At 44.5% G+C, this 25,706-nt stretch overlaps 1 protein-coding gene across 5 annotated transcripts in view; it reads left to right on the top strand.

Annotated features, from left to right (window-relative positions):
• Positions 1-25,706, top strand: part of LOC116844614 (protein slit) — a 326,403-nt gene that overhangs the window by 188,662 nt on the left and 112,035 nt on the right. The window contains exon 1 of one of the 5 annotated variants that reach the window (XM_032816402.1): positions 17,927-19,542. The exons of the other annotated variants lie outside the window; for them this stretch is intronic. Within the exon in view, the coding sequence (XP_032672293.1) occupies positions 19,490-19,542 (53 nt within the window). The 5' untranslated portion in view covers positions 17,927-19,489. Of the gene's footprint in view, positions 1-17,926; positions 19,543-25,706 lie in introns of those variants that run through there. 5 annotated transcript variants of the gene reach the window in all.

Here is a 25,706-nt window from a genome sequence, read left to right as displayed (position 1 = left end):
GACCGTAAAGATACAGCGTGCGATGCACGCGACCTTGCAAGCGACCTTGCCGAAGTCAAATCTGCTTTTGCTCAAGTGCAACTTGACCTTAGCGAAAATTTCGATCTGCCGAGTTCAGTCCATTTACAATCCGAATACAAACGGCTTACCCTATTCTCTCCTTTTTCCTTTTCCTTAATAAGCAAAGATGAAAACTTTTGCTCGAAGTACCTCGCTTTTAAAGGAAAATTTCTCTTTTATTTTTGCGTCCAATTGTTTTAAAACTCGAAATTATCGAAGAATTGTCATGTAAATGCGAAATATAAATATGAAAATGACTGTCATGAGAGTAATTTTACGGTATGCTCGTTAGAATCGCATTATGCTGCAATTAACATTAAGCATCAACCTGTTGCGGCATGTTTATCCCCCGACCGACTGACGTCATTTCAAACGGGAGCGGCGGAAAAGTACGAATGAAATATTGCAGATAACCGTTGTGAAAAAGTCGAAACTTGTAACGGCGAAGCATGCGGCATCGACCAGCAGTAAAAAGGTAGCACAAGAGGAATATCCATTTCCAGTAAATAGTGCGGAAAAACGAAAACACCGTCTGGAATTTTTCGTTTTACCCTCTCCGACAGCCCGTATGATCCTTCAGACCGGCAATCTCCGTGGTTGGAGTATGCCGACACGAGGGGAGAGACTCTCGCGGCACGCGTCGATAATGTGAGCGCGGCTAGCTCGTAAGCAAAGGTCGAACCTCATTTTCCCAGGATTCTCAAACATTCCCCGCATATAGGACGATGTACTATGAATCGCGGGGGGTGAAATGTGTGCGTTGTTGGTGTGCCGAGCGCGGAAATCACGATGTTCCACGTCGGAAGGAAGTTGCGCGTATTAATTAGCAGCGACTATGGAAAATGCGTGCAAAATTATTGCGATTGCCCCGTACGAAATGCTTCTCGTCATTTACACAGTCGGTATTCCTACCGCGTTCGTTTCAACGGCGCAACTAAAATGTTTGTGAAAATAAAATCAGTAAATATACATACATGTGGTTTGTCGGTGTATAAATCGATAAATTTGTATCGTAATTCAGTGAATCTCTCGACAACTCGTGTCGCGGAAGGAGAGAGAGAGAGAGGGAGAGAGAGAGATTACGCGAAGCCAAGCACCAATCAGTTTCACGCAACCATCAGCACCCTTCACTCACAGCTTCTCGTTCGGGTTAACACCGCCGATGCGGCATCGGCTTTGGCGCGAACGCGTGGAAGCCTACGTGGAAGCAAACTTGGCGTCTCCGGCACGAGATGCAGGCGAGCATACTTTGCATACTGAAGAGCGGAACGTCCATTTGATGTGGTCACGACTACCTTCCGAGCCCCACCCGCTCTGATTCGTTGTCGAGGCAGCCTCCGCCTGGGCGGCTGGAGGGTGGTTACGTTCGATTCACCCTTAACGGTATCTTACAGGCTCGGCAGGATATTGCAAGCTGTAGGATGTTTGACTTGCCAAGTAAACCACCGTCAACCCTTGAGCCTTCTAGCACACCCTCCTCTCGCCATCTGCACTTTCCGTTCGCCGTAGCGTCCGCCGTCGTTTCTCGCGCTTCTCTTCGATATCCGCATGCCGCAATTTCTACCAGGCGCGTTCTAATAAGGGATATTATGCTGTGCTGTAGGTAAGTGAGCTTCCTCGAAGCGCAGTCTAGCAACGGCATAGAGATGGAGGAAGATGGAGGAAGAGACGGCGCGAATAAGAGGATAGTCGAGGAGAAAGAGATAGACAGGAAGGAAGAGGGGGATAACTTTGTCCCAGCACTGGTTGACGCTAAATTGCGGCTTACCTACCCTAATTAATTTCGGCAGATTTATATCCTCGTCCTCGACGCATCGGGGGAAGGAAGGACAGTGAGCCGAGTGAGGGAGGGAGGTCACGACGAATTAGCTCGGCAGGGACGCGCAGATGTGCATCTTACCCCTTATTAGACAAGATTCCCTAATAGACATGCAATGATCGAGGTGTAATGAACTCTGGTCCTGCCGGCAGCGAAGGAGGTCGGCTAGGAAAAAAGGAACGATCAAACGGATCTGCCAGATTATTGCGCACCGCTTTCGGTGGAATTTTGAAGGATCGCGGAATTTAATTCGCGCAGACTGCGGAATTTCGCGAGGGGATGAGACACGAAGAGTCGCGGCCTCGAGGGGTGACCGATTCCGGGAGAGGGAAAAGACAAGGAAAGAAAATCAGGATATATAAGAATCTGCGTTCGTCTTGCGAATAAAGACGGATATGACAAACGACATTCCTCGAGCAAAAATTTATTGAAAATCGCGCTTCACTTGCGCGCGATATGTTCGCTATCTAGCGAAAATTTTTCGCGGAATTGGAATACAGCGACTTGGTTGTGAATTTATTTTTACGCGCATTCTCTCGACATCTATTCGCGACATTTCGCGACACTTTTCAACGCGCGCGTCAGATATGTCAAATATGATATAATCTCTTCTCGCGCGTGTGAGAGGAAAGAATAAAAATTATGACAATTTGTTTTTTACATATTCCAAAAGAAACGCACAAGAGAAAAACATGAAGAATGACCCGTACACCACTTGAACTGTAAAGTCATTGAACTATAAGGAACTGTGTAAACACACGTATGTATGTGGTCTTGACTTGTAAGTAGCTCCCTGAAGTTGACGTTAACGGATGAGGACAAACATCTTGTAGGAAAGTACGCGGACGATTTCGACGAGCTTATCGCGGTGACATTTACATCGTCGTCTAGGTCGAAGTGAGATTATCGAGAGAGGGTCTTCCGAAAGAATTTCGGTAGCAAGTGGAAGGCCGACATGCGTATAAGGCTCTTCTCGAGTGAGTAAAAGGAACGGAATACACGCGGAAGTGAATCTGGAAGCGCACGAAGTGAAACACACGAGGCGGAAGGTGCAAGATGGAATGTGTTTTATCGGAGCGTGCCTCAAAAATACATATAATATTCTTTCTTTCTAACTCCCTCACTCTTTTTTCCTTCGGTTTCCGTTCATCCCGCTTGTTCGATTTTTCATTCGTTCGCGAGGAACCGGGCGCGTGTTTTCACAGCAAACATCCCGAAGAAGCGTCTCCATGTAACAACATGACGGTGAATACAAAAGGTGCGCGTCCGATTTCTTGCATGGACGGCTATAGCGTATCTTTTGTCGCATTCTCCCTTCGCTTAAAGCCAGTTCGTCACTTAAACGGAACACGTGAAAAAAAAATCGTGTTTGCCTTGCTACTTAGACAGTTTGGTAAAACAACGTAAAAACGTACCGCCGAATCGTTTAACAGCGTAAACTTTTGGTTGACAAACACGCGAGTGAATTATTTCTTTGCTCCGTCCTTATTCCTAAGATTAAGAGAAAAGCAAATCTTTCAGATCTAGTTTCCGCAAAATTCTCTCAACGCGATATGTCACATAAAGGTTACGTTAGCGTGTCAGCGTGTCGCAGAAATGTAATTATTTTAAAAAAATTTAGGCGAAACTCAAATATAATAATAATTATTATTATTATTTCCAGTTTTAGATCGTAAAAATCGCATCTTTTAATAATTACTTTAAACATAAAAAATAATTTTGACAAAATATAAACACGGCAGTGTACCTTGAACCGCGATTAGCGGAGCAGAATTGTCCGTTAAATTTATAAAATCATAAAATAAAATATTAACCAAAGTTGGCGCGCGTGTTCTCTAAATATATTTACACGTGTAATCGCAAAATTATTAACGCAGCTTGCAGCGCATTTGCATATTCTTTAAATTCAAACGTCACAACTGGCTTAATGTAGTCGCTAATGTAGTCGCCATTGTTTTTATATAAATTCAGACATATTTGAGAGCCTTCCGCTGCGTTCTCTCATGCGTACACTCTCATGCGTATAAATATATAATTATTACTAAAAAATTGAAATTATTGGCTGAAATTTACGGTAGCAAAGTGAAAATAATTTTCTCATCAGTTGCCTGGTAATGAGCGGTTTTTATCTCCCTGCAATTCGATTCGCGCTACATGCCCATTTCATAATATTCCATAATATTCGTCGTACGCGACGCCGGCTATGCAGCGTGCGTTCATCAGCAAGGTGAAAGGTGAGTTTGGCGGTGCGCAGCTCCGAAAAAGAAGTAGAACGGGCGACGCAAACGAGCGGAAAGTAAGTACTTTTCCGCAGCGCGTGCCGCCACTACGACTTCGTAAAGAGAGTATACCGCCTTAATTCGATTCGCGTTAATTGACGGGTTCTCTAACGAAGGCCCAAGTTCGTCCGTTCCAACCTACTCTGCTCTCCGACACTTTCTCATTTAAAGCTCAACCCCGCGCCACTCGTCACCGACTCCGGCGATAGTCTGAAGAGCGAATACCGCAAAGGATGTCTTTCTTATTTTCATTAATTCTATCCGCTCTCTATATACGGCGGAATAAACAGTTATCCTAGGTAAAGCAGTTGAACAGAGCTCCACAATCTAGAAGCGCACAATAAATTATCACTCTTGCAAAAGAAAGAAACGAAGCAGCTAAAAGTGATACAGGAGAGTGAAAAATATACGAAAATACGCTTCCTCTTTGATACCAAGTTTTCGTCAGAGACAGCGTGAGATAGCGTGCATACAAGTGATGCGGGAGAGTCGAAGAAAGTCTGAAAACTTCCGAGTTTCCCGAGGTTGGATTCTCAGTCGATCAGATAAATCCGGGCTAATTTCTCTTAGGGTGCCCCGAATTGCTTTCAAAGGCGATAGAAACTTGTACGTTTGGTCACGCACGCTCCAGTCGATGCGAGACCGCCGTCTTTCCCTTCGTATACACGGCTTCGAATCGACTTGCGAACGCGCATACACGTACAACACGATGTATCTGTTTCTCTTTGTTAGAGTGGCGAGTCGACCCTTTCGGTCTGATATTCCTTCATTTTGTTTTTAGTTCCCCTCGGACGGACACGCGCGAGGCGCACGCAGAACGCTGATTGCAATAAATTGCTATGCGCTTGCGTGTCCGGGTAGAGTTTTATTGCGTCACGAGGGGGTAACCTTTTTACTCACCGGACGATTGGTCTCATACGCATAATCTCATATGAGAACAAAATTACGCATTGAACAATTTTGCTTTGATTAAATCAAAATTAATTCTGCAAACTAAAGCGCCGTGCAACCTAAAGAGGAGGACGTTTCGGAGAATTTGTCGCAAATCTCTTTGCATGAATATCCTACAAAAAATGGAACGATACAAAAAATTGCCAAACGATTCATTCAGGAGAATGAATTATTGCGAAATATTTTTCCGAGCTCGCGCACGTTTATTTGCAAAGCAAACGCGCGATAACGACACACACACACACACACACATATATATATATATATATATATATATATATATATATATATAATGTATATATCGCGAAGACGTTAAATCAAGATTAAATTATAGCGGAGAGCTTGTCAGCATCGCATCCAAGATACTCGGCGGGGCTCCTTTCTGAAGGAGGTTTCGCTTCATGCGATCAAGTCCCGACAGTTGTGAAACGCTGCTTCCATCAGCAAGACACGACCCTCTATCGTGACCACATCGAGAAACTTGTTGCGCGTTGGAAAAGACACCGCGAAGCTTGTTGAACTGCAGAGACGCGGCAAGTTGTATGTCGAGTATCGAAGTCGATTTCTATTTATCCACTTTATTTACAACTCCAGCGACGAGAAGATGAAACGACTAATTAGAAAGGAACGAGATCCACTCCACGGCACGATTGCTGCGCCATTTTTACGCCAGGGTCACGTCGCGGTTTAAATAAAACGATAATCCCGTCGCCCGGTTCGATTTATGAAGACGTATGAACGTATCCCGTAAACGTGACGTTATCTGCGATCGACACAAGCTGACTTTTTCGTTCGCGGGCGGTCGTAACCCTAATGCGATTTCTGCGATTCGGCACGAAAGCTCGCTTCACGATTTCGATCGTGATACGATTAGAATCGAGTCGTACACGATACAAGCCCGATGTACAACGCGCACGCCAGCGCTCTAAACTTATTTGTATGCATTGTATGCATTGTACTGCATGTGATATATATATATATATTTCATATCGTGTAAAATGCAAAGAATAAAAACTTCAGCACTTGCCGAATAAAGAAGCAATTATCCGTGCAGAGAATGTACATAATACTTTTACTCTCTTACTCTCTGAAAAAACAAAAACAGGAAATGTTTCAAATACCAAGCGTACACGTGTGTGCAAGCATGCTTTCGAAGCTCTCGCCTAGGTGACAACGCGTTTAAACGGTTTATCGATTTCTTCGCTGCAGCCACCGATTAGATAACACGTTGCGAGATTACATTGGCACGGCTGGTTCCATGGCTGGTCGATATATCGACCGGGTTCGACGATAAGTAAAAGACATAAAAAAATGAAATGAAAAATGGTAGGAGACTTCCTTTTTTCCCGTTTGTTCCTTTGTTCCTTTTTTCATCAACTGGTGCCATGGACAGTAATTCTTTTAATCAAGCGCTACTTTTAACCTGGTGTCATTACAGCGATGCTTTAATTAAATAAGCTGACAAAAAGCGCAATGTATTTATTAATGTACACCACGAACCGCACGTTTCTCGTAGGTATTTTTACGACGAGAAAATTCCGTACATTTTCCTTCTATTACCGACAGGTATCAATTTATGCTTGTAGACAGGTACACGATAGTGCGTTTCGATTAAAAAGCATTAGCCGTAAATTATACGGATTTCATAACTGGCGACACGACGACTCGCGGACTGAAGTTACGCCGCGGCCGCGCTATCGGACTCAAGTCAAGCGGATCGTGAAATTTGATATGTATCCTCTATTCAAGGTGTGCGGTATATTCTCTACGCTTTTGCACGCAGCGTTTCTTGCGGCGGACAAATTTTCACGCTCGCATTTATTCGCCGGTTATTCTCCGTCCGCGCGCCTCAACGGCTTACTTCCGGATGAATGTTGTCATTCGGACAAGCCTTCGATGTATTTCATCGGCGTTACAATTCAGTAAAGTATTTACGCCTTCCTGCCTCTTTCACTTTCGGAATATTATTTCCACCGTCCGCGCGCGATGAGTCTACTTTTCGAAAATTTACATTTGACGCTTCGTCGCGCGGACACGCGACGCGACGCGTTACGCTTCGCGAGAAAATTGTTGTGACAATCGCGCTGCGTTTCATGGAGCTTGTGACTCTGTTTGTCGCATCGTTTGAATCACGTTCTTCGTATTTTGTTGCCCTCGCTTTTGTACGTATTGTTTTGTATAGTGCGACATAATGGAGAAATATTGACGTGCAAATAAAGAGTATGAAACTGCAGTCATTTGCCACATGAAAAAAAAGGATTTGCTGTAGCATCAAACTTGCTACATATGGACAGTTAAATTCGCTACTTTTTCTTTACTGCAAGAACTTATTTCCTTACTATGATAACAAGAAAATTTGCTCCTACAGTAACAAAAATGGCTAAAGCAGCAAATTTGCTACAGATGGACAACTAAACATAATTTACTATTTTTGTTGCAGGAGCAGATTTTCTTGTTATCCTAGCAAGGAAATTGGCTTCTGCAGCAAAAAAAAAGTGACTAACACAGCAAATTATATTTAGTTGTCCATATATAGCAAATCTTTTTTTTCTGTGCACGATTCATTTGTGAACGGTACTCCCCGTGATCGCCAGCGAGCAAAGTAATCAAGCATTTATGGTAAGGACGCGTCTCTCTCTCTCTCTCTCTCTCTCTCTCTCTCTCTCTCTCTCTAGCTCGGATCTCGTTCAGCAGCGTAGTGCGTAACGCGTGGCAGACAGCGCGAGGGATTTAGCGGGGCCGGCGCGAAAACAAAGTGGTTGATTTGAGATTTAGTGGGCCGTAAAGGAGGTCCCCGGGAGCGCGCAAACAAGCGGACAAGGGCTGCCTGGATGTTCGCGTAACGAGGCAACGGCGTAAATATGCACCCGGCGCGATAATTAATGCAATTAAGTTCCCTCTTGCGTTTCCGAACAACAACGCTGGCGCGGCGAAAAACTTGCCGGGCTGCACCCCGGCCGGCTTCCTTCTTGATTCGTTCTCGCGGTAGGTTGCTAATTTATGGAAACTTGGCGACCATTTCGGGGCGCGCGTGACTCGCACGACGAAGATTCATCAAGTGAATACGGAGATGAAATTGCATCGCGTAATTGCCGGACACGTGAAAATTCGAGGCGGCGCGCTGTATTTTAGCCAAACCACACGACTAATGTATTCGAGTAAATTGTACACTGCACATCTTTATGAGATATTTTTGCCAATTTTAACGGTCGCGCATACACTGCAGGCGCAAACAATGCGCAAATTACGAGTCGCATAGTTTTGTTAGCAGTAAACGTCGGTTAAACCCACGTGCGCAACTTTGCGTGAAATTAAAAGCTCGCTCGCAATGTGTGAGAATACTTTTAGGCCGAAAAGGAAACGAGAATTCCACCGGTTATAATTGGATGCGCATGCATTCCGGCTTTATTTGCTGCGCAAGAGAGAAATATAACATTCTAACAAATGTATAAATTTTAATCAACCGCGTGGTGCCGTTCCAGCATCACACACATACAATTAATATTTATCATAACTAGACACTATAAGCGCGCGCGCGCGCCATACATCACGCCGCTAATGACTTTTTCCTCGTCGATGCGATTTACATCTAAACATACGCGATAGGTACGCGCGCTCAAATTGTATGTCCGGCAATTTGGCGTCGATAGCGCGACGTTCAGACAACGTCCAGGTGCGTCAAGATATATGTGGATCCTTGTTCGCGCGCTGTAAAATTACGGGCAAATATATGAAGCGAGTGTCGCGCGTGTGGCACGGTTTACTATAGCTTCGACTGCCACACCGCTCTGTAGCTTTCGCGTCTTCAGCACGGCGTGGCGGATATTGGGATTTTGCATGTGACATGTTTATCCAGATAATGCAAATTCTGTAGGTAATAATCGAGCTATGCACGCGTTTCTTGCGTTAATACATTACACACACGATCATAGCTAATAAATCCCTATTAACGTTAATTCAATTTTCATATTTTATTAACGTCATTTCCTCGCGCATTGATAATATTCAGCTTCTACGAGCGCACATCGGGCATTATTAATTCGGCAGTGCAATAATGCAATATGAATTACCCGCACCAACGAGGCTATTTTAACAACACGCATTAAATTTCGACGTAATGCGATGTGGCTCTCGCGCGCGCACGTATTATTGCACAATTCGTTATCATCCGACTGCTCGAGTGTCAGCCGCTGTTTGCCAACAGCAAGTGACGCCAGTCGTTATTGCGACCGTTTCGTTAAGATCGAATCGGCCGATTGATTCGCCCGAGTGCTAACGTCTGGCATTTTAATTGCGACACGGGCAACATGTCTCTGTGGGTAATACAGAGCGTACGTCGTCCGTACGTGGACGACGATTCATGAGATAGCGGATCATATCGTGTCTAATAAAAGTCGCTGGGACTTTTGCGGAACGCGCGTGTAACCAGATGCAACATATCACCGTTGTCACGTCCGCGTATCCAGCCTGAAAATTTATACTTTTTTACATCGTACACCGCCGCGTACGCGCCGATGAAATGTGACACGAACGAGACGCGGCTCGCGTATTATGTACACGCATATTCGTGTTATCGCTCGATCGGTATTTACGGCATGCAAAAAAGCCCCCGGCCATCTGTTTGCGAAATAACAATTTAACGGGGCGAGCTTTTCTATCGGACGGCATCAAACAGTTGGATCGAGATATTTGCCGAGCCACTGCCACGTAATGCGTACATATTTATAAAGAGCCGCGGATTAAATCAACTATTTGTGCGCGAGCTCTAAATGATCGAGATAATTACAGTCGCGTTGGCGAAAAGCTTGAATATACCAGAGCGATGCCATGTCCCGTACGTCCGCGTGTTTCGAGCGAAAGAAAAACGGAAGCGCCGACAACGAAAAGAACAAGTCATTCGAAATAACGCTTAATACTCTCTCGGCAAATTAAATTCCATTCTCGGAACCATTCTCCTCTTGCGCCACGACGGTCGTACGGTGCGTATAGTTGCGACAGCGAACGGTTGATACGCAGGAACGCAGATCTCATACATTGGATTGCTCTCACGGACGAGAGAAGACGAACGTATGGAACGGCGCGTATGTCCCGGTGTGTGGGCGGGTTGTATAAATACGACCGTGTGGTTCTCTCATGGTCGTAAGTCGGACCACGGCGTCTTGCGAAGAAGCACGCGTATAAAGGAGCGCAAAAAGATGAGAAGGCGCGATAAAAAGAGAAGAGGATGAGGGGAAGTGGGTGCACCTCCCTCCTTGACGGGTGAGACGCGGAATAGACTCAGCGGAAACTCAGTAGGGATGTTGAGACACTGGAGTCACGCCAACGAATTAATGGCTCCGGTCCGAACGGCGAGACAATTATCCGGGGAATTTTATTTAGCTCCCGGCTGCCCGTCAAAATATTTCCAGTTTCCGCGTGATGATCGAGCGTCCTCCTCTTCACTTTCTCTCCCTTTCCATCTCTTCTTTTTATTACGACTTGGCCCGTCTCCAAGGCTCTACCTCCCTCGTCCAACCGCCTGCTTCTTTTCCGCACCTTAAAGTGAACGACACGCCGTATATCTGACAGCGACGTCACTCGATACGCGATACGTTCGCGCTCGGAAGAGAGCGTAAACCCCTAACGAATGTAAATTACCGCGTTCGAGAGGTAAGGACCTAGCTCTCAGCGCGAACGATGACACGGGCAAAAATCTCGCCGGAGAGGAAACACACGATTACCTCAGGCGACGACGTATATACCCCGGCAAACGCATCGAGCCAAATGCAAATGAACGAGACGCGGTGAGGAGGAGAAAGAGGAGGAGGAGGAGGAGGAGGAGGAGGTGGTGGTGGAGGGCGGCCGAGTAGGACGCGCGGGGGCCGCTCCGAACAAGGCGACCGCCGGCGGCGTGCGAGCGAATCGCAATGGATTTAATTTGGCCGGGGATCCGTCAGTCGTTGGCCGTAATTGCGCTCACCGGCGTAAAGTTCTTGGACCGCCACGCCGATCATCGGCGAGGAGGTGAAGAAAAGTAAAGGAGCGCGTGGGTGCACTGCGGGTAGGCGCGTCGGCGCGCGTGGGTGCACGGAGTTGATGACGAGGAAACGCGGCACTGCCCAAGAGAAGCCGATCAACCGACCGCAAGGGTTGATCCGAGACAAAGGGTGGTACTGACGAGATCGTACATAACGCACGCGCTCGTAATAGCGCGGCAATGATGTCCGCGACGCGCCACGCGGAATTTCTATTGTCGGCTACGTGTCCGGCGGGCTTAATGATTTAATGCTCATTGTTGACCCTCCTCCCGATTACGCCGGGCCATTGTATCGTAGGTAGCACTGTGTTAGCCGAGATGCTTCGCAGAAGTGCATTAAGGATCGCTGCAACGAGTCTCGGGATCGTTCTTTCTAGCGTTTGTTTCTTGCGCGCGATGCAAATATACATACATGTGCCGTCGCGAATGAGATTTCTTTGCGCGGCTCGCATTCTATTCTCCGTGTTTTACGGAAATTTCGCTCGCTATATGTAGCGAGCGTCCAAACTATTTGATGGTTGAATCCGAAAATTCTTGATGCGTTCTTGATGCCGCGCTTGCTAGTTGCTCGCCCAACTACTCTACTTTTTTGGATAAATTCCACGGATATACACGGAGCTTTTACGCGCGCGCGCGCGCGTATTGCTTACGCAACAGTCGTCTTTTTCACCATGCGGAAATTACATTGTGAAAATTATTTCCACATTACAAAACCGCTCCCGAACGTGTCGCAGCGCTCGCCTTTATTATGACGTTATAGCAAACGTGTCAACGAAACCATCGAATCCCGGTTGGACGAATTGGCAGACTCGACCCGTTCCTCGCGGCTGGTGCGCATTCCCCCGGCAACTTTTTCTCAACCCTCGATAGAGACCCCCTTCGGTCCGTTCCGCGGTCGTATCGACGGTTATTGTCCCACGTACATCAGATACTATTCGATTATCGAGTACCCGAGGGACACCCGGGAGGTACTCTCTTCTCGCGGCGATGCTGTTGCGAAACGTTTCGTCCTAACTTATTCATCGTGCATTTACTTAGACTCGTTGATATTGCCGGGATCGAACCGCTCCTTCGAGGTATTTCCCGTTTTACGATTCGAGTACTTACGACGCGTTTAAGTCGGCGAGGAGAGCAGCACGCCGCATGCCACGCCGGATCGTTTCGGCCCTCTCGTTCCCCAAAGCCCAAAACTATGATCCCGGCGGCGTCGGGATCGTAGGCACTTTCTCGCAGTTCCTCGGCATTACGTCGTGACGGCTTATGTCCCGAGTAAATGGATTAGAAAAATCGACCCAAGCCGCCTGTGCTTTACGACAATCATTCGCACGGCTGACCCCGATTGCTCCGAGTTACGTACTTTCGTCCCTCTCGACTAATTGCTTCTTTTCGCGCAACTTTTCACGTAACACCTTAGCCGACCGTCCTCAACCGAAGGGTATTTTCGTATCAAGAAATATCAAGATGTATATCGAGAATTTGTTCTCCTTAATCACGAGTACTTTGTCTGGCAGCATCGGAAATTTATTAAACGTCTTGGAAACAAAAAGAGCTTTTTTGACAAGTTTTTTACAAGATCTCAAAGCACTTCATTAAGACTTGTGTTATTTCTATAAGCACTCGAAAGTTAATTGCTTCTAGACAATTTGCAAAACGGTTCACATCTTATGTCTCAGTCGTTGAACTTATTTTGAGCGGACGCTCAAATAATATCCGTCTTCTTTTCAAGTCTGTTGGATCCGACGGATAAAATTCTACTTATCATCGACTTTATACGTATCAATTCGCTCGATAGTATTAATTTCATTTATGAAAAGAGAGAGCAATCCCCGTCATTATTCACGTAAATTATTAATGTATCAGCAGTCTTGAGAATCGTCTTGAATAAACGAGAAAACGCATTTTCTTAAAGAGGTCGAAATTGCCGCAACAGGCGCAGAGCTCAGGCGGGCACAAAAGTCAGACCGTATAAAAGTCTTCCTCTTTAAATTTTCGCAAGTCAAAGAACTTTGTTTCCCGAGTTTCTCGTGTGGGAGAGACTCATCGCGTGTCCGTCGACACCTAAGATATATAACTTGGAGAGGATGGCAACGCGGGATGGGAGAAAGTTTGCGATAACAGCACGTAAGAGTTTTCAAGTCAGGACATGGCTCGACCGTTATTATTTTCTACCATTAGCTAGAAACGACACTATTCATTTCGTCATTACATTAACATGCGTATTGTGCGGGCGAACTCGTGGAATATACAGCAATCACATTTCTTAAAAACTTTCGAGTAATACGTCACAAACGTGAACATTTTGCAGTCGGTAGTAATTTATATGCAAATTTTCACCCGATCTTCTTATGTTGTTTGCAATGGCACCGCTGAAAATGCATCATTTTTTTTAAAAGAGAGATTAATCATGAACGCGGACGTTAATACGTTGCCTGCCGAGTAAAATATGTCGCAAAATGTGTCGCATCAATATCGGATGTCTCGCTTTATTTACGATTGTACTTACTTTAACATAACCGTGCTTCTCCGTGTTTACCATTTGTGTGTATTTATTATTTTTAGCTGCGCAATAAAAAAAATATGTGCGTTACTGATTAAAATATAGGATCACGCGCATCGCGCAGTCGGCGACGTCGCGTCAGCAATGTCGGAAAAACAGTGCCAACTGTCGATATTTCACTTACTATTTATTTGTACTTCTTACTTGATCATTCAAGCTGAAATATCGCAACTCTCGTCATTGTTTTCTAATAACATTTGACGTGCTTCCTGCCGAGATAATGATAGAAGGCCTTTTAACCGAATACACACGACTCTGGCACGCGCTGGTTACAAATGCGGCTCAAACGTAACATTAACATCCGTTGGTGCGAAAATCGATGAACACGCCGTAATGTTTTCGAGCAACGCGGTGAAACAACCGTACAGTTATCTGCAAACATCAGCAGGCCGTTTCCCGCGTAACCGAGTGGTTGGTTGAAGCAATTTGCAACCTCGTTTGTAAACAAGCCGTCGCTCGTTTGTTCACGCTTGCCTATCGACAATCGACACTTTCGTTTCACGGCGATAAATTCATGTCCCACTGTCTCGGTGAGATCGCATTCGGCCGATTTACATCGTTGGAAGGATCTGCCGGGCACACGTGACATTATGGCGTGTGATGATTACCTAGCTGGAGGAGAATACTCAACGATATTTCAACTTCGATATTCAAATCACATCTGGAAGAGGCAGCGAATCGCGCTGTCTCTTCCATACAAATGCCGTGGAAAGATAATTGCAAGCGCAATAGCGCGTACACCTGCGAGAGAGAGGGAGACAATTAGAAATAATGACGTATCACACCGTGGTAGGCGTGCCAAAATTTACGCGGTCATCGTATTCCTGCTCATCGAAATGAATTACCAACGATCGAACGCTCACGGCTAGGATTAATCGGAGTATGAATTGCTGTACACTGCTTTGAGCCTTCCTTCTACGAGATAAACACTGAATTGCACCATTAGAGATAAATTTGGGTGGTTGGTCAACGCGGAATAGGTGTAATGGGTGTAATCTAAAGTAGACGAAAATAAACGTCGCGTTCACAATCCGCGGACGAGTTGCGAATGCGTTAACGTGGCTCCATTACGGCTCGATCGTCAAAAGATTCGCGCGACCGTTTAACAACTTCTGCCTTTGATCGGCGCGTGTAGCTTGCTATCGCTCGTGCTTCCGTGTAATTTTTGCCGTAGGGACTTCGATATACTTACTCCAATAATCACGTAGTCTGCGTGACTCGAACAATTACCGACAACGCTCTTGCGGGAGAGAAAATTGACCCGCCACGGCTGCCCTCTTTGGCACGTCAGCTTTGTTCCTAGGAAATTGGATTTGTCTAGAATGCAAATGGAGTGCTGGACCGGAGTTTGTCGCGCATCGGTCGAATGCGAAGTGCGCGGTCGCACATGTAGGAGCGGGAGATGCGGAAATTGACGTCTTTACCGTGTAACTCGCAAACGCATGATAAACGTCGAATAAAGCCAGAGGACGGAGGAAGCCTCGAACCCACCGGTTGATAACGTTCAGGGAAAAGCGATACAACACTTTTACGAGAGCCTTTAAGAAGATACCTTACGTACGCGTTATCGCACAATTTTTTTATGCCGCTGGTCGCACCGAGCTTTTCTCGTTGCCAGCTCTCCACGATCCAACGACGTTGACATTTTTGCGCGCTCGCGGATTTACTCGCGCCGCGCTCACATCGTCCGACATTTCTCCTCTCGTATTGATTTCTCGACGACGAATAGAGTGTCTACTTCTCCCTACGTTCCTCTACTCTCTTTCCTAGACATTCTCCCGTACTCTATCCGGAAAGAGCGGATCGAACTTCAAAGAAACACCTAAACCAATCGCAGCACCGACTCTGCAGTGAGCGCGAAGTAACGTTACGGCGCGGCGGAACATGCAGCGAACGTAAAGTGTAAAATAAAACAACAGATTTGCTGCAGCGCTACAGCATTCGCTTTGGAAAAAAAGAAATAAAAAAAGGGGGAGAGAAAGAGAGAGAGAGAGAGAAAGGGAAGCGGCTGCACGACGCGCCGTCTGGCACAATGCTGCGCGCACAGGTCGCTCGTCGCAAGTGCGACCGTGTAATCTTACTTTCTAGCCGGTCGATCGGCCTCGAGGAGAGTCGCTCTTTCGAGCTCGACGGTCAGCCGTGTAGACACACACGTAGCCTCGGATACACGAGCATAACGAACGCGGCTACCGCGTTTCGCCGGCATGAAAATTGCTTGTTGTACGGCACGAGCACGTTGCTCCTGGTGTTTCCGTCATGTGGCGTAACGAGCCATATCTAAATGCTCCGCCGGCATGGCGGGATACGTCGGGTAATTGATAATTGAACGTTTCAGATATACGTTATCTCGGATTTATCGTAGGCGGGGAGGGACTGGGAGTGTGCGAGAGAGGGAGAGAGATACGCGCCCCGTTACAAGACTGGTTCGTAAGTCGACGTTGAACGCTATTGACGCGAGATGGAAGGTGTAATTAAGCCTTTACAGATTGCACCAGCGAGATCGTATGATTGCTCGTTTATTTTTCATCTCGTATTATACGCTGCGCGATGACCTCTCGTTCACGATGTATATCGTGAATTCGCAACGCGCGAAATAGTCGCTGCTTTATCGATTCTCGCTGATATCGTGCGGAGTCGCTGGCCACTCCGTGTTATGTGAATCCATGCTTGATAATGCAAGTGTAACGGGTATCGCGAGACATATTTCACAGAGCATCTTCCATATGTGCAATCGGTAACCTTACCGATGTTTTAGCAAAATTTTATAGACCAGAGTAATATTTACTCGTGTGCACCATTTTTCGTGTTCCATTATCAGAGATCCGTTAGTTGAAACAAATTTGTTGTTTCCGAATAAATTTTTTTGTGCTCGCACGCACACTAATACAGGGGACAGAGAGAGAGAGAGAGAGAGAGAGAGAGAGAGAGAGAGAAAGAGAGAGAGAGTGAGGAGCGCGAGGATGGCACGAGTAGTACGTAACGTGTGAGATTTACGTCGTGCCGATCGGAGTGCCTGCCTCTATTAAAACGGTTTTCCACGCGTACCGAAGGCAAATAACCGTGGCGCACCGACCAGAAATTCTCACACGTTCATTGCCGTTGTAAAACTCTCCGACCCATCTCGCGACGGGTAGTAATCAAGCTCACCAAGTCCCAAGTACACACAGCCCTCCCTCGTTCGCGACCGTGATTTATCCGCGCAATAATATTTTTCCGATTGTAGAGCCGAGGTACTCGTACATCGCGTATATTCGCGCCCGTATCCGACGCTGACAACGCGAGGGATCATTTCGCGATAATTTATGAAAAGCAGAAACTGTCTCGGCGTTGTTGCACATCGGTAGCGGGGCCCGAGCCAGCATGTATATCATTTGAGTATTATGCGGCTGGAACAACATGTAATTTTGCATCTATCCGCTCTTCCGTGAAATTAATCAGAAAGGCAAGGATGTGTCCAACGTAGCGTTAAAATAATTACGCGATAACGCGTTTACCTGTCGTCCTCGGGCCTTTCGCATTTGCGCCTGAGACGGAGTGATGGCTTTAAGCTTGCCGATAATCGAGCTGTGAAGGTACGCTCTGTGCGTCGCGCGTTACGTTCTTTAAGGTCATTTTCTCGCGGACTCGTATGATACCCGTAACGGCGCGGCGGTGAACGTTCGCGATAATCGAGAACGACGATTTGACACGGGGTCAAGTCACCTGGATTAAACTTTACGTAGACCTCGGCTACGCCAAGCGGACGTATCGCGTGACCGCGATGATCGATGTCTCTTCTGTGTTAAATAATTCAACGATTTCCGACGTACGGTCTCGTGCATAGGCGTCTCTTCCTCCTGCCCTCTTTCACTGTCGTTATCGCGCCGTGTGTTACCTCTAAGTAGACGCGGCGAATGATACCTTCCAACACAAGAGTGCGCAACGTAATAGGGACAAATTGCGTAGCGCGCGTAGCAACGCAACAGTGGCGAGAGACGCGTAGCCTGGACCGGCTACTGGTTTCTTTCGAGACATTAGGTCAGCGAGAAATCAACGTCGTCCGCCGAATGATTTACTCGAAGTAATTATGGCCCGCGCAGATTCAGGTCGGAGAACTCTTTTTCTCTTTCCACCCTTTGAACCGAGCCATTAATTTCTCGGCGACATTATACGAGAACTAGGAACGGCGAAATATGTATGTACTCTTATATACACCTTTATTTCTCGCACGCCAAATTTTCTTTCTTTCTTGTTTCAGGTAAGTGGCCTATACGTCATCGAGCGTTAGTACGAAACGGGGGTAAATGTCATTGCGACATTTTCCAGTCGAAGAACTTTCCCGAGGCGAAATTTTCCTTCTACGCTAACCCTGCAAACTCCGTTCAAAGTGGAACACCAATGTGAAGCACAAAGCATGACAAGAAGACAAGTTGGCTGATACCAACAAGATGGAACTACTACACTAGCGGCCTAAGATAATTGTTTGTTGAGTAACGACTCCGTCACAAAATGTAACACGAGTAACGAAATGCTGATCAAAATTTCGACTCGAGTATCTTCTCGCGAATTCCTCAAACATTCGTCAAAGTTGTAAACTTTTGGTAATAATACGTGGCTTGACGCACCCGGAAAATGTGTGCGATGTATCGCTGCCTACGTCTCGACATGCTGCGTTCTCCGTCCTGACTTTTCAATCCAGCTCTGTCTTTTCTGTCTTTTCTGTCGCACTCTGAATATTTGTTCGTAGCGCTAGCGTAAATATGATTCGAGCGATGAAACTCGATGCCGACGAGAGCTTGATTAAACACCTCAAAAACCGGCGAAATACTTTAATTACGCGACACCGATCCTGAATAACGCGCTAGTACGCGTACTCCGCGCCCGTCATGTTTGCCACTCATCGGCTTGTGTGACTAAAAATCGATTCTGAATCGAGAAAGTCGATTTCGATACAGACGATTCGACACTGTCGAATCGATAGTAATGATGTAGAAACACTAAACGATACGTCCAACTAAAACAAACACTGTCGTTATTTGTACTCAATAACTTCGGGTCGCGAGAGAAGTATGTAAATAATATTGCTTGTCTTTCTTGTGCCTAATCTAACCTAATCTAACCTAAAGTACATTTAATGTACGTCAGTAAGACGGAAGGGACGATATTATTTGGAGATGTCTTCGTCTGATAAGCCGGCTTGTATCAGTTTTCTTGAAATTGATTTTTTAAGTCCGATGTCTTCAGCAAATCGATTATAGTTGTTTCGAGTCGAGAATCGATTTACATGCTGACAATCGAACGTCTATATTTCTGATGTCGCGATTCCGATCACGGGGATTAGGGGATTTGGCGTTGGGGAATTCGTCTTGGAGACACGCCGCAGTCACTCATAGAAAGAAAGAGAGAGAGAGAGAGAGAGAAAGAGATAGTGAGACTTCGTTCACGGAGAAAGACGCGTCGCGCGGGTCGCAACAGTCACCGCTCGTCCGTTCAACGATTAGAGGCCACAACAATCAACATTTTCAAAACATTCCGTAGACGAGATTAAGAGCTTATCTTCGTATGTACGTAGCGTGTTTTTCCGAGTGTTTCCATTATACGTTGAGCCGCGGTACGATACACATACCGCGCAGCGGTATCGGTGCGATAGTTTTCATTCCCGTCGTGAGGTTAAAATATTTCGTCGCGACTCTTGAAATATTCAATTGGACTTTTGTCGGCATCTCGTCGATTAACATGTGTTTCTCCGATCGAGTTGTATATACGCGAGTGTCAGTGCGACGAATGAGTATTCAGAGAATGCCACAACGGAGTAACCGGGAGTCAGGATGCAGGATGCAAGTTACTGGGAAGCAAGTAGCATTACATCGTTCATTTTCAAGTATGTCAAATATAAGGTGACTAGATTTCCCAACCCTGAATTCGGGACACTTCATAAGTGTGTGAAGCGGGAGGAGGGGGTTAAAATGATCCGAAAATTATTTGATAATCATTAAAAATTATGACAAATCGGTGTCCCGAATAGCACTCGGAAAAATTCGGGACAAAGGGTGAAAAATTGAGACTATCTCGAAAAAATTAGAACACCTGGTCACCTTATTAAACAATATTATTATGTGTAAGATTATTGATTTTAACGGATGTTTGACGAACTCGTCGAGAGTAAGGTATCCGAGTTGAGATTGGATTAGGTTTAGTTTTTATAATCTATCATCATTTGACAAATTAACTTTACAAATATTTGAAAGAGAGTAAATTACATAATAAATTGCTGATTAAAAATAAAGATAATTGTTGACAAACTTTAATCTTGCGGATGAACTTGATGTATATTGTAGAGATAAAGAACAACTTTTCTTTGTGTTTTGATCGGCTGTTTTGTATTATTTTCGGTACATATATGTGTAAATTTGAAATTAAATTCACTTAAGAAATATCCCCAAAGTTATTGTAGGTACTTTATATATTACTTTATATATTACTTTAAAAGTTATCATAAAGATATAATATTTACAACGTCGTATTCAATTTGTAAGAATTAATATATTGTGGAAAAAAATCACGGTTAGAGAGTGAGAGCAATTATCGAGGACTTGTATGCGCGTGAATCATTTAAAAAGTATGTGGTCTAATACATAAATAGCGCTTATTTGGCCAAAACTTTATTACTGTATTTCAGAGCCATTTTTATTAATATCTTTATTCGTTTAAATATGGAGTAATCTGTCAATTATATATAATATAGTCTTTCTTTGATAGTGAAAACACAAACAAAAAATATAAACATTTTATAGTTTCTAACAAATAAACCTACCTAAATGTTAATTCCAATTTCTTCCTAATTTGGCACAAATGTAGAAGTACATAAAATATTTAGGTCATATTTTTTCATTTTGATTAACTTTGAATTTCACGAGCAGTTTATAGCTTTTTAATATTCTTTCTCCTATCATCAACAAGTGCAACAAAAATGCATAAGAAATAAAATTTAATACAAGATATAGTTAAATAATGTTAACTAAATCGGCATAGCTGAGACACGAATCATTATAAATTTCTTTAGCCAAGATTCCAACCGAAATATTTTAAATCTGTGCTAAATTAGTAAGAAATAGTTCAAATCTCGGCTAAACCGAGAGAAATCCGGCAGTTTTAATTAAAATTTTAACAAAATTGACATGTAAAAAGTTGAAAAAATTATTTATGCAAATAATTTTTCGGTTTGGCCGAGATTCGAACCATTTTTGCTAATTTAGCCCAGATTTAAAATATTTTGGCTGGAATCTCGACTAAAGAAATTTATAATGGTTCGTGTCTCAGCTATGCCAATTTTGTTAAAATTATTCAACTATATCTTGTATTCAATTTTATTTCTTATACATTTTTGTTGTATTTGTTGGTGATAGGAGTGAGAACATTAAAAAGCTATAAACTGCTATAAACTCAAAGTGGGTTAAAATAAAAAAATATGACCTAAATATTTTTTGTACTTCTACATTTGTGCCAAATTAAAAAGAAATCGAATTATATATATATATATATATATATATATATATATATATATATATATATATATATATATATATCTGTGCTATATTATTAACGAATTCTTCAATATTATATGTCACAAACATGTAGACGAAAATTCTTCAAATTTACACAAATATAACTCGAAAGGTACAAGCCCGCCGATTAAAACACAACCGAAAGATGTTCGTTACTTCTACAACATATATCTGGATCAAAGTCATTTATGAGGTTTAAGTTTTTATCAACATTTACCGACTCAAGATGAGAAAAGCGTTAGGAACTTTGGTAAATATGCTGTTTAGTTATCAGAGGTGAGTCCTAAACAGCATATTTATCGTAACTTTTCGCAATATCAAAGTATGATCTCTATACTGTTATATTTCGATATTTTTCATTGGTTCTTTAAATTGGACGGAATTTGCAAGATTAAGTTGGAGTCGATGACAAACTCAAAAATGTCGATATAGTTAAAATGGGAACAATATTTCTTGTAGTAACAATAAGTATTTTTTTTCGCTCTAATCAACGCTCTAATATATTTACTTTTTAGGTAATTTGTGTCACTTCTCTACATTATTTATGTACTTTTATCTATATATTGTTTATTAATTTACTTAAATTCTTATCTACGTAATCTGAAAGGGATCTTTCCGTCAAGTATATTCAATATTCAAAAATAGATTCTTACTCTACGATGAAATTAATCGCATGGCTACACGCGAGCTGACTATTTAACATAAAATTCGATTTTAAATTGGAACTAGTAAATGCAAAACTGACTAAACTTACAAGACTAATCTGATCGCAGTATTATTCGCGAATATGAATCGTAAAAGGGACCGTGCGCGAATTCACCCCCGCGCGTATAATGAATCACAAATGTTCGGCAGCGCTGTTTACCAGGGTGAAGTTACAATAGTTAATTAACTCGTAGCATTCAAGGCACAACAATCGAACGCGATGCTCCGCTGAATTTCGCGGGGCGATCGCACGCTATTGCGATCGGACGCGTACCTACCTGTCCAAACAATCGGCTGATCATCTATTAATTTGCCTACTGCGCGAAATTGAACGCGAAGTATTTACATGCGCGGCGCGTAATACGCTCGAAACGTGGCCGGCCGAATCGCTCGAGCTCTCGCCGCATTATTCAGATGCCTCTCGTAAAATCAGATTAAAGTCTGTAATAATTCTACGGCGCGGGAGGTAGCGATCGTAAAGCGCGAACAAGGGAGCGTTTAAATGTCTTTCTTTTTTCTCGACTCTTTGTTGTTCCTTCCTTTTTCTTTCTTTTTCGTTCCGCACGGCGATTTCTGTAGTCGGCCAGAGTCGCTGCATCCAGATGGCGGTAACTCATAAATCACGTCTTGATTTCGTCCGACGACGCAACGCACAAGCCGAATGAATATACATAAAATACTTATATGCACGGTGCGCGAGATTTTATCGGGCCACGCGGGGACATTAATTCCCATTGTAGCGCGCATTATACGGATTATAAAGCTCCGCTGGACAGGGCGATGGCAAATCTATAACAAGCAGATCGGCCGGCCGATAATCGGACCCGCTTCGAGCGGCATCGACCTTAATGGAATCATCTCCAACCGATATCGAATAGCGGTGGAAAAGTGTTGCGGTACAATTATTAATAATACAAATTTTACGCCGAAAGTACGGCTTAAATGATGTGTCGCTTAAAAGGAGCGTTTTAATTAACGGTCCAAATATTCCGGATTAAATTCGGGCCCTTCAAATAACCACTATTGCCAAAATGCCCGCATTGGCCTCGAAACAAAACACGATAAATAAATTGCACGTAGAAACATTGCTTCTTCTTCGAAGCAGTGTTTATTTATTTTCTTTCTTTCTTTCTTTCTTTCTTTTTTTTTATCAATAACATTGTTCGTATTATTTCTCCGTGAAGAGAAACGTCCGTCGCAGAACGTTAAATCGTCTGCCGAAACGGGGGCGAGAGAGGCAGAGAAAGAGAGCCCTATCTCCGTACTGTACGAGGCAAGGGCGAAGATCCGGAGAAATGGACTACATCGAATCCGCGGCCGACTTCATAATACGGTCTACGGAATATCCATTTGTCGTCGGGCCAAGCCTACGGCCGCCGGGATTTCCTTTCCCCGCGGCTATACGCGGCGGCATTACTTTTATTCGGACGTTATTGATAAACGATAAAATCTAGTCGGAAGTCCCCCCGTCCATAAATTCCACGGCACTTCCGCCCGACGAGCCGTTCGACAAACCGCTCGCGACGAATAAATCACTTCCACCCCCGTGAAAGCATTTTCCGGCTAACCGTAATCCGAGCATCGACGAATTAAGGAGCCCGCTGCGGCCTGCGGCTCACGTTGGCTCGATCAAATTATTATACGATTTGTATGTGTCAATGCGCCGTGCTTCCTCGCGCGTTTCGCACTTGTCGAGCGGCTGTGAGAGCGCGGTGTAGATGCAATTTAATCGTATATATCATATCGCGCGCGTAAATCGCCATCGTCACCAGCCCGCCGAGATTGGAACTTTCAGTATCTATTTGATGAAGAAACTGCCGACGACTCTGTTGAAATACTCGTCGTTAATTGCACTCTGTGCAGCAATACGATTCGATGGTCGACGAAATATTTTTTGGGTTATTTAGTTTCTCGAATTTTTCGGTAATTTTGTAAAGAGTCGTGAGACAAAAAGAAAGAAGGAAATAATCAATCTCCACGTTGGAATAAATGCACACTCTGCAGGGTCAGGATGACAGATACGGAAGCCTTTCAGCATTTCATTCGAATACAACGCGTAGAGTCTGACGAGCAGACTTCGAGGCAACATTATTGCCGTACACGCGACCAACACAGCGTATCGAAAGCCAATGCCAATCTTTTCCCCTCGCGTGTGCATGCGTTGACGTGAGGACGCGCGTTTCCTCGTGCGGAACCGTAGAAACCCGAATTACTCGGAGCGCCTTTCAACCCCAACCTCGCGAGCGTGTATATCCACCTACACTTTTGAATCGAAGTATAACTGCACGCTGCGGTGTTCGCGATACTGTCGCGGCTCCCAGGGCCGAGCAGTCTCCTCAATTTCCTCTCTCACTCTCTCCCTTCTTTCGTCGAAAATATTTCCCTTTCATCTTCGATCGGCAGTACCAAGAACCCCCGCTATGCAAATCGTATTTTGTCGTAAAGCGTGCAGGTTCGCTGCCGAAGAAGCCAGCGCGACGGAACGGATGTCGATGTCGTGACTACGAATCGAAAGAGAGGGATGATAGGTCGAGGGTGAACCGCGCTCGCGTTTTGCGAAAACACCGAACGAATGATTTAAGGGCGAGACCGTGAGAAAATAAAGAATCTTCGACTGCACGGGGTGTCCTTACAGCTGAGCACACGTGAATACCGTCGATTCGGTATACGTTCGAGCAAAACTAGTCGTACGTTTATAAAGGAAGAGAAAAAAGTGAAGGGATTTCCCGTTGGTAAAAGTTTTACACGCGACTTTCGCCAAACAATAAAAGAAATCAATGCACATGCAAAAATGTCTGAGTAATCGAGATCAAGCACAATTGTTTTATTTCGTCAAAGGAAGCGACTAAGCTCTCGTTTAGCCCCATTTTGTGGTATTCGAAATTTTTAATTATTTTTTTATACAATTGTAGCTATCGATGGGTAGATTTCAGATTTGAGACGAATTTCAAAACCAACATATGGCGCTCTTATGAGCATTCTGTCAGAATACTGTAGGATGGTATAAAGGAATAGAGAGGGTTTCGATGAGGGAAGGTCGAAGTGAAAATGAAGCCTAGCTATTTATTTGAATATTGACAGTATTGACTCGTATAAGGTCTCGAAGACAACTCGCTCGCTTCTAAACGCAGTGCTCGCCTTATATACTACAAAGGGTCGCAAAGTGGGGACTGAGTTAACAAAAGCCGCTTCTCGTTTTTTGGAGAGCCGCGCCGCGACGCAGCCGATCGCTATCGCATTGTCGCGCTCCGCGGTGATCTCTGAGCGCGACTTCAATCAGGGAGCCGCTCAGGCTCAAGCCGAGGCGCTAACACGCGGTTTTTCTTTAATGTTTGATACCGGCCTTATAGTTGACCGTCTTGCATCCGCACCACACTCGGCCATTCTACCCTGATATCCGCCCCGGATATCCGTTAATCACTTGCGATTAATCTTCCATCCCTAATGACTCATCGTAAAGTGAGTCGTCTGCTTCAACCGCCCATGGCTTCATATAATCGGCCGCAGTGGATGTCTCCAATGGTCCCTCGTGGTCTCCTATTTTCTTCACCGTGTATCGATTGTTACGTAATACTCTAACGATTTTATAAGGACCCAGATATTTGTTAGCCAGTTTCAACCCTGGACCTTGCTGTGTACGCCTGATTGCTACGATGTCGTTCTCGCTATAATTCGTCGGTTTTTTTCGATTTTTATCGAATCCGCGCTTGTTTTCCTTCTGAATCTTTGCGATGCTTTGTTTTGCGCGATCTCTGATTTCATCGCGATCTTCTTG

This window comes from Odontomachus brunneus, unplaced genomic scaffold (genome assembly GCF_010583005.1).
Source record: "Odontomachus brunneus isolate Ranch 3 - 2012 unplaced genomic scaffold, Obru_v1 Obru_scaffold_044, whole genome shotgun sequence".
In the NCBI taxonomy this organism is placed as follows: domain Eukaryota; kingdom Metazoa; phylum Arthropoda; class Insecta; order Hymenoptera; family Formicidae; genus Odontomachus; species Odontomachus brunneus.
The sequence above is the reverse complement of the archived record's forward strand: the minus strand, read 5'-3'. Positions and strand labels throughout refer to the sequence as shown.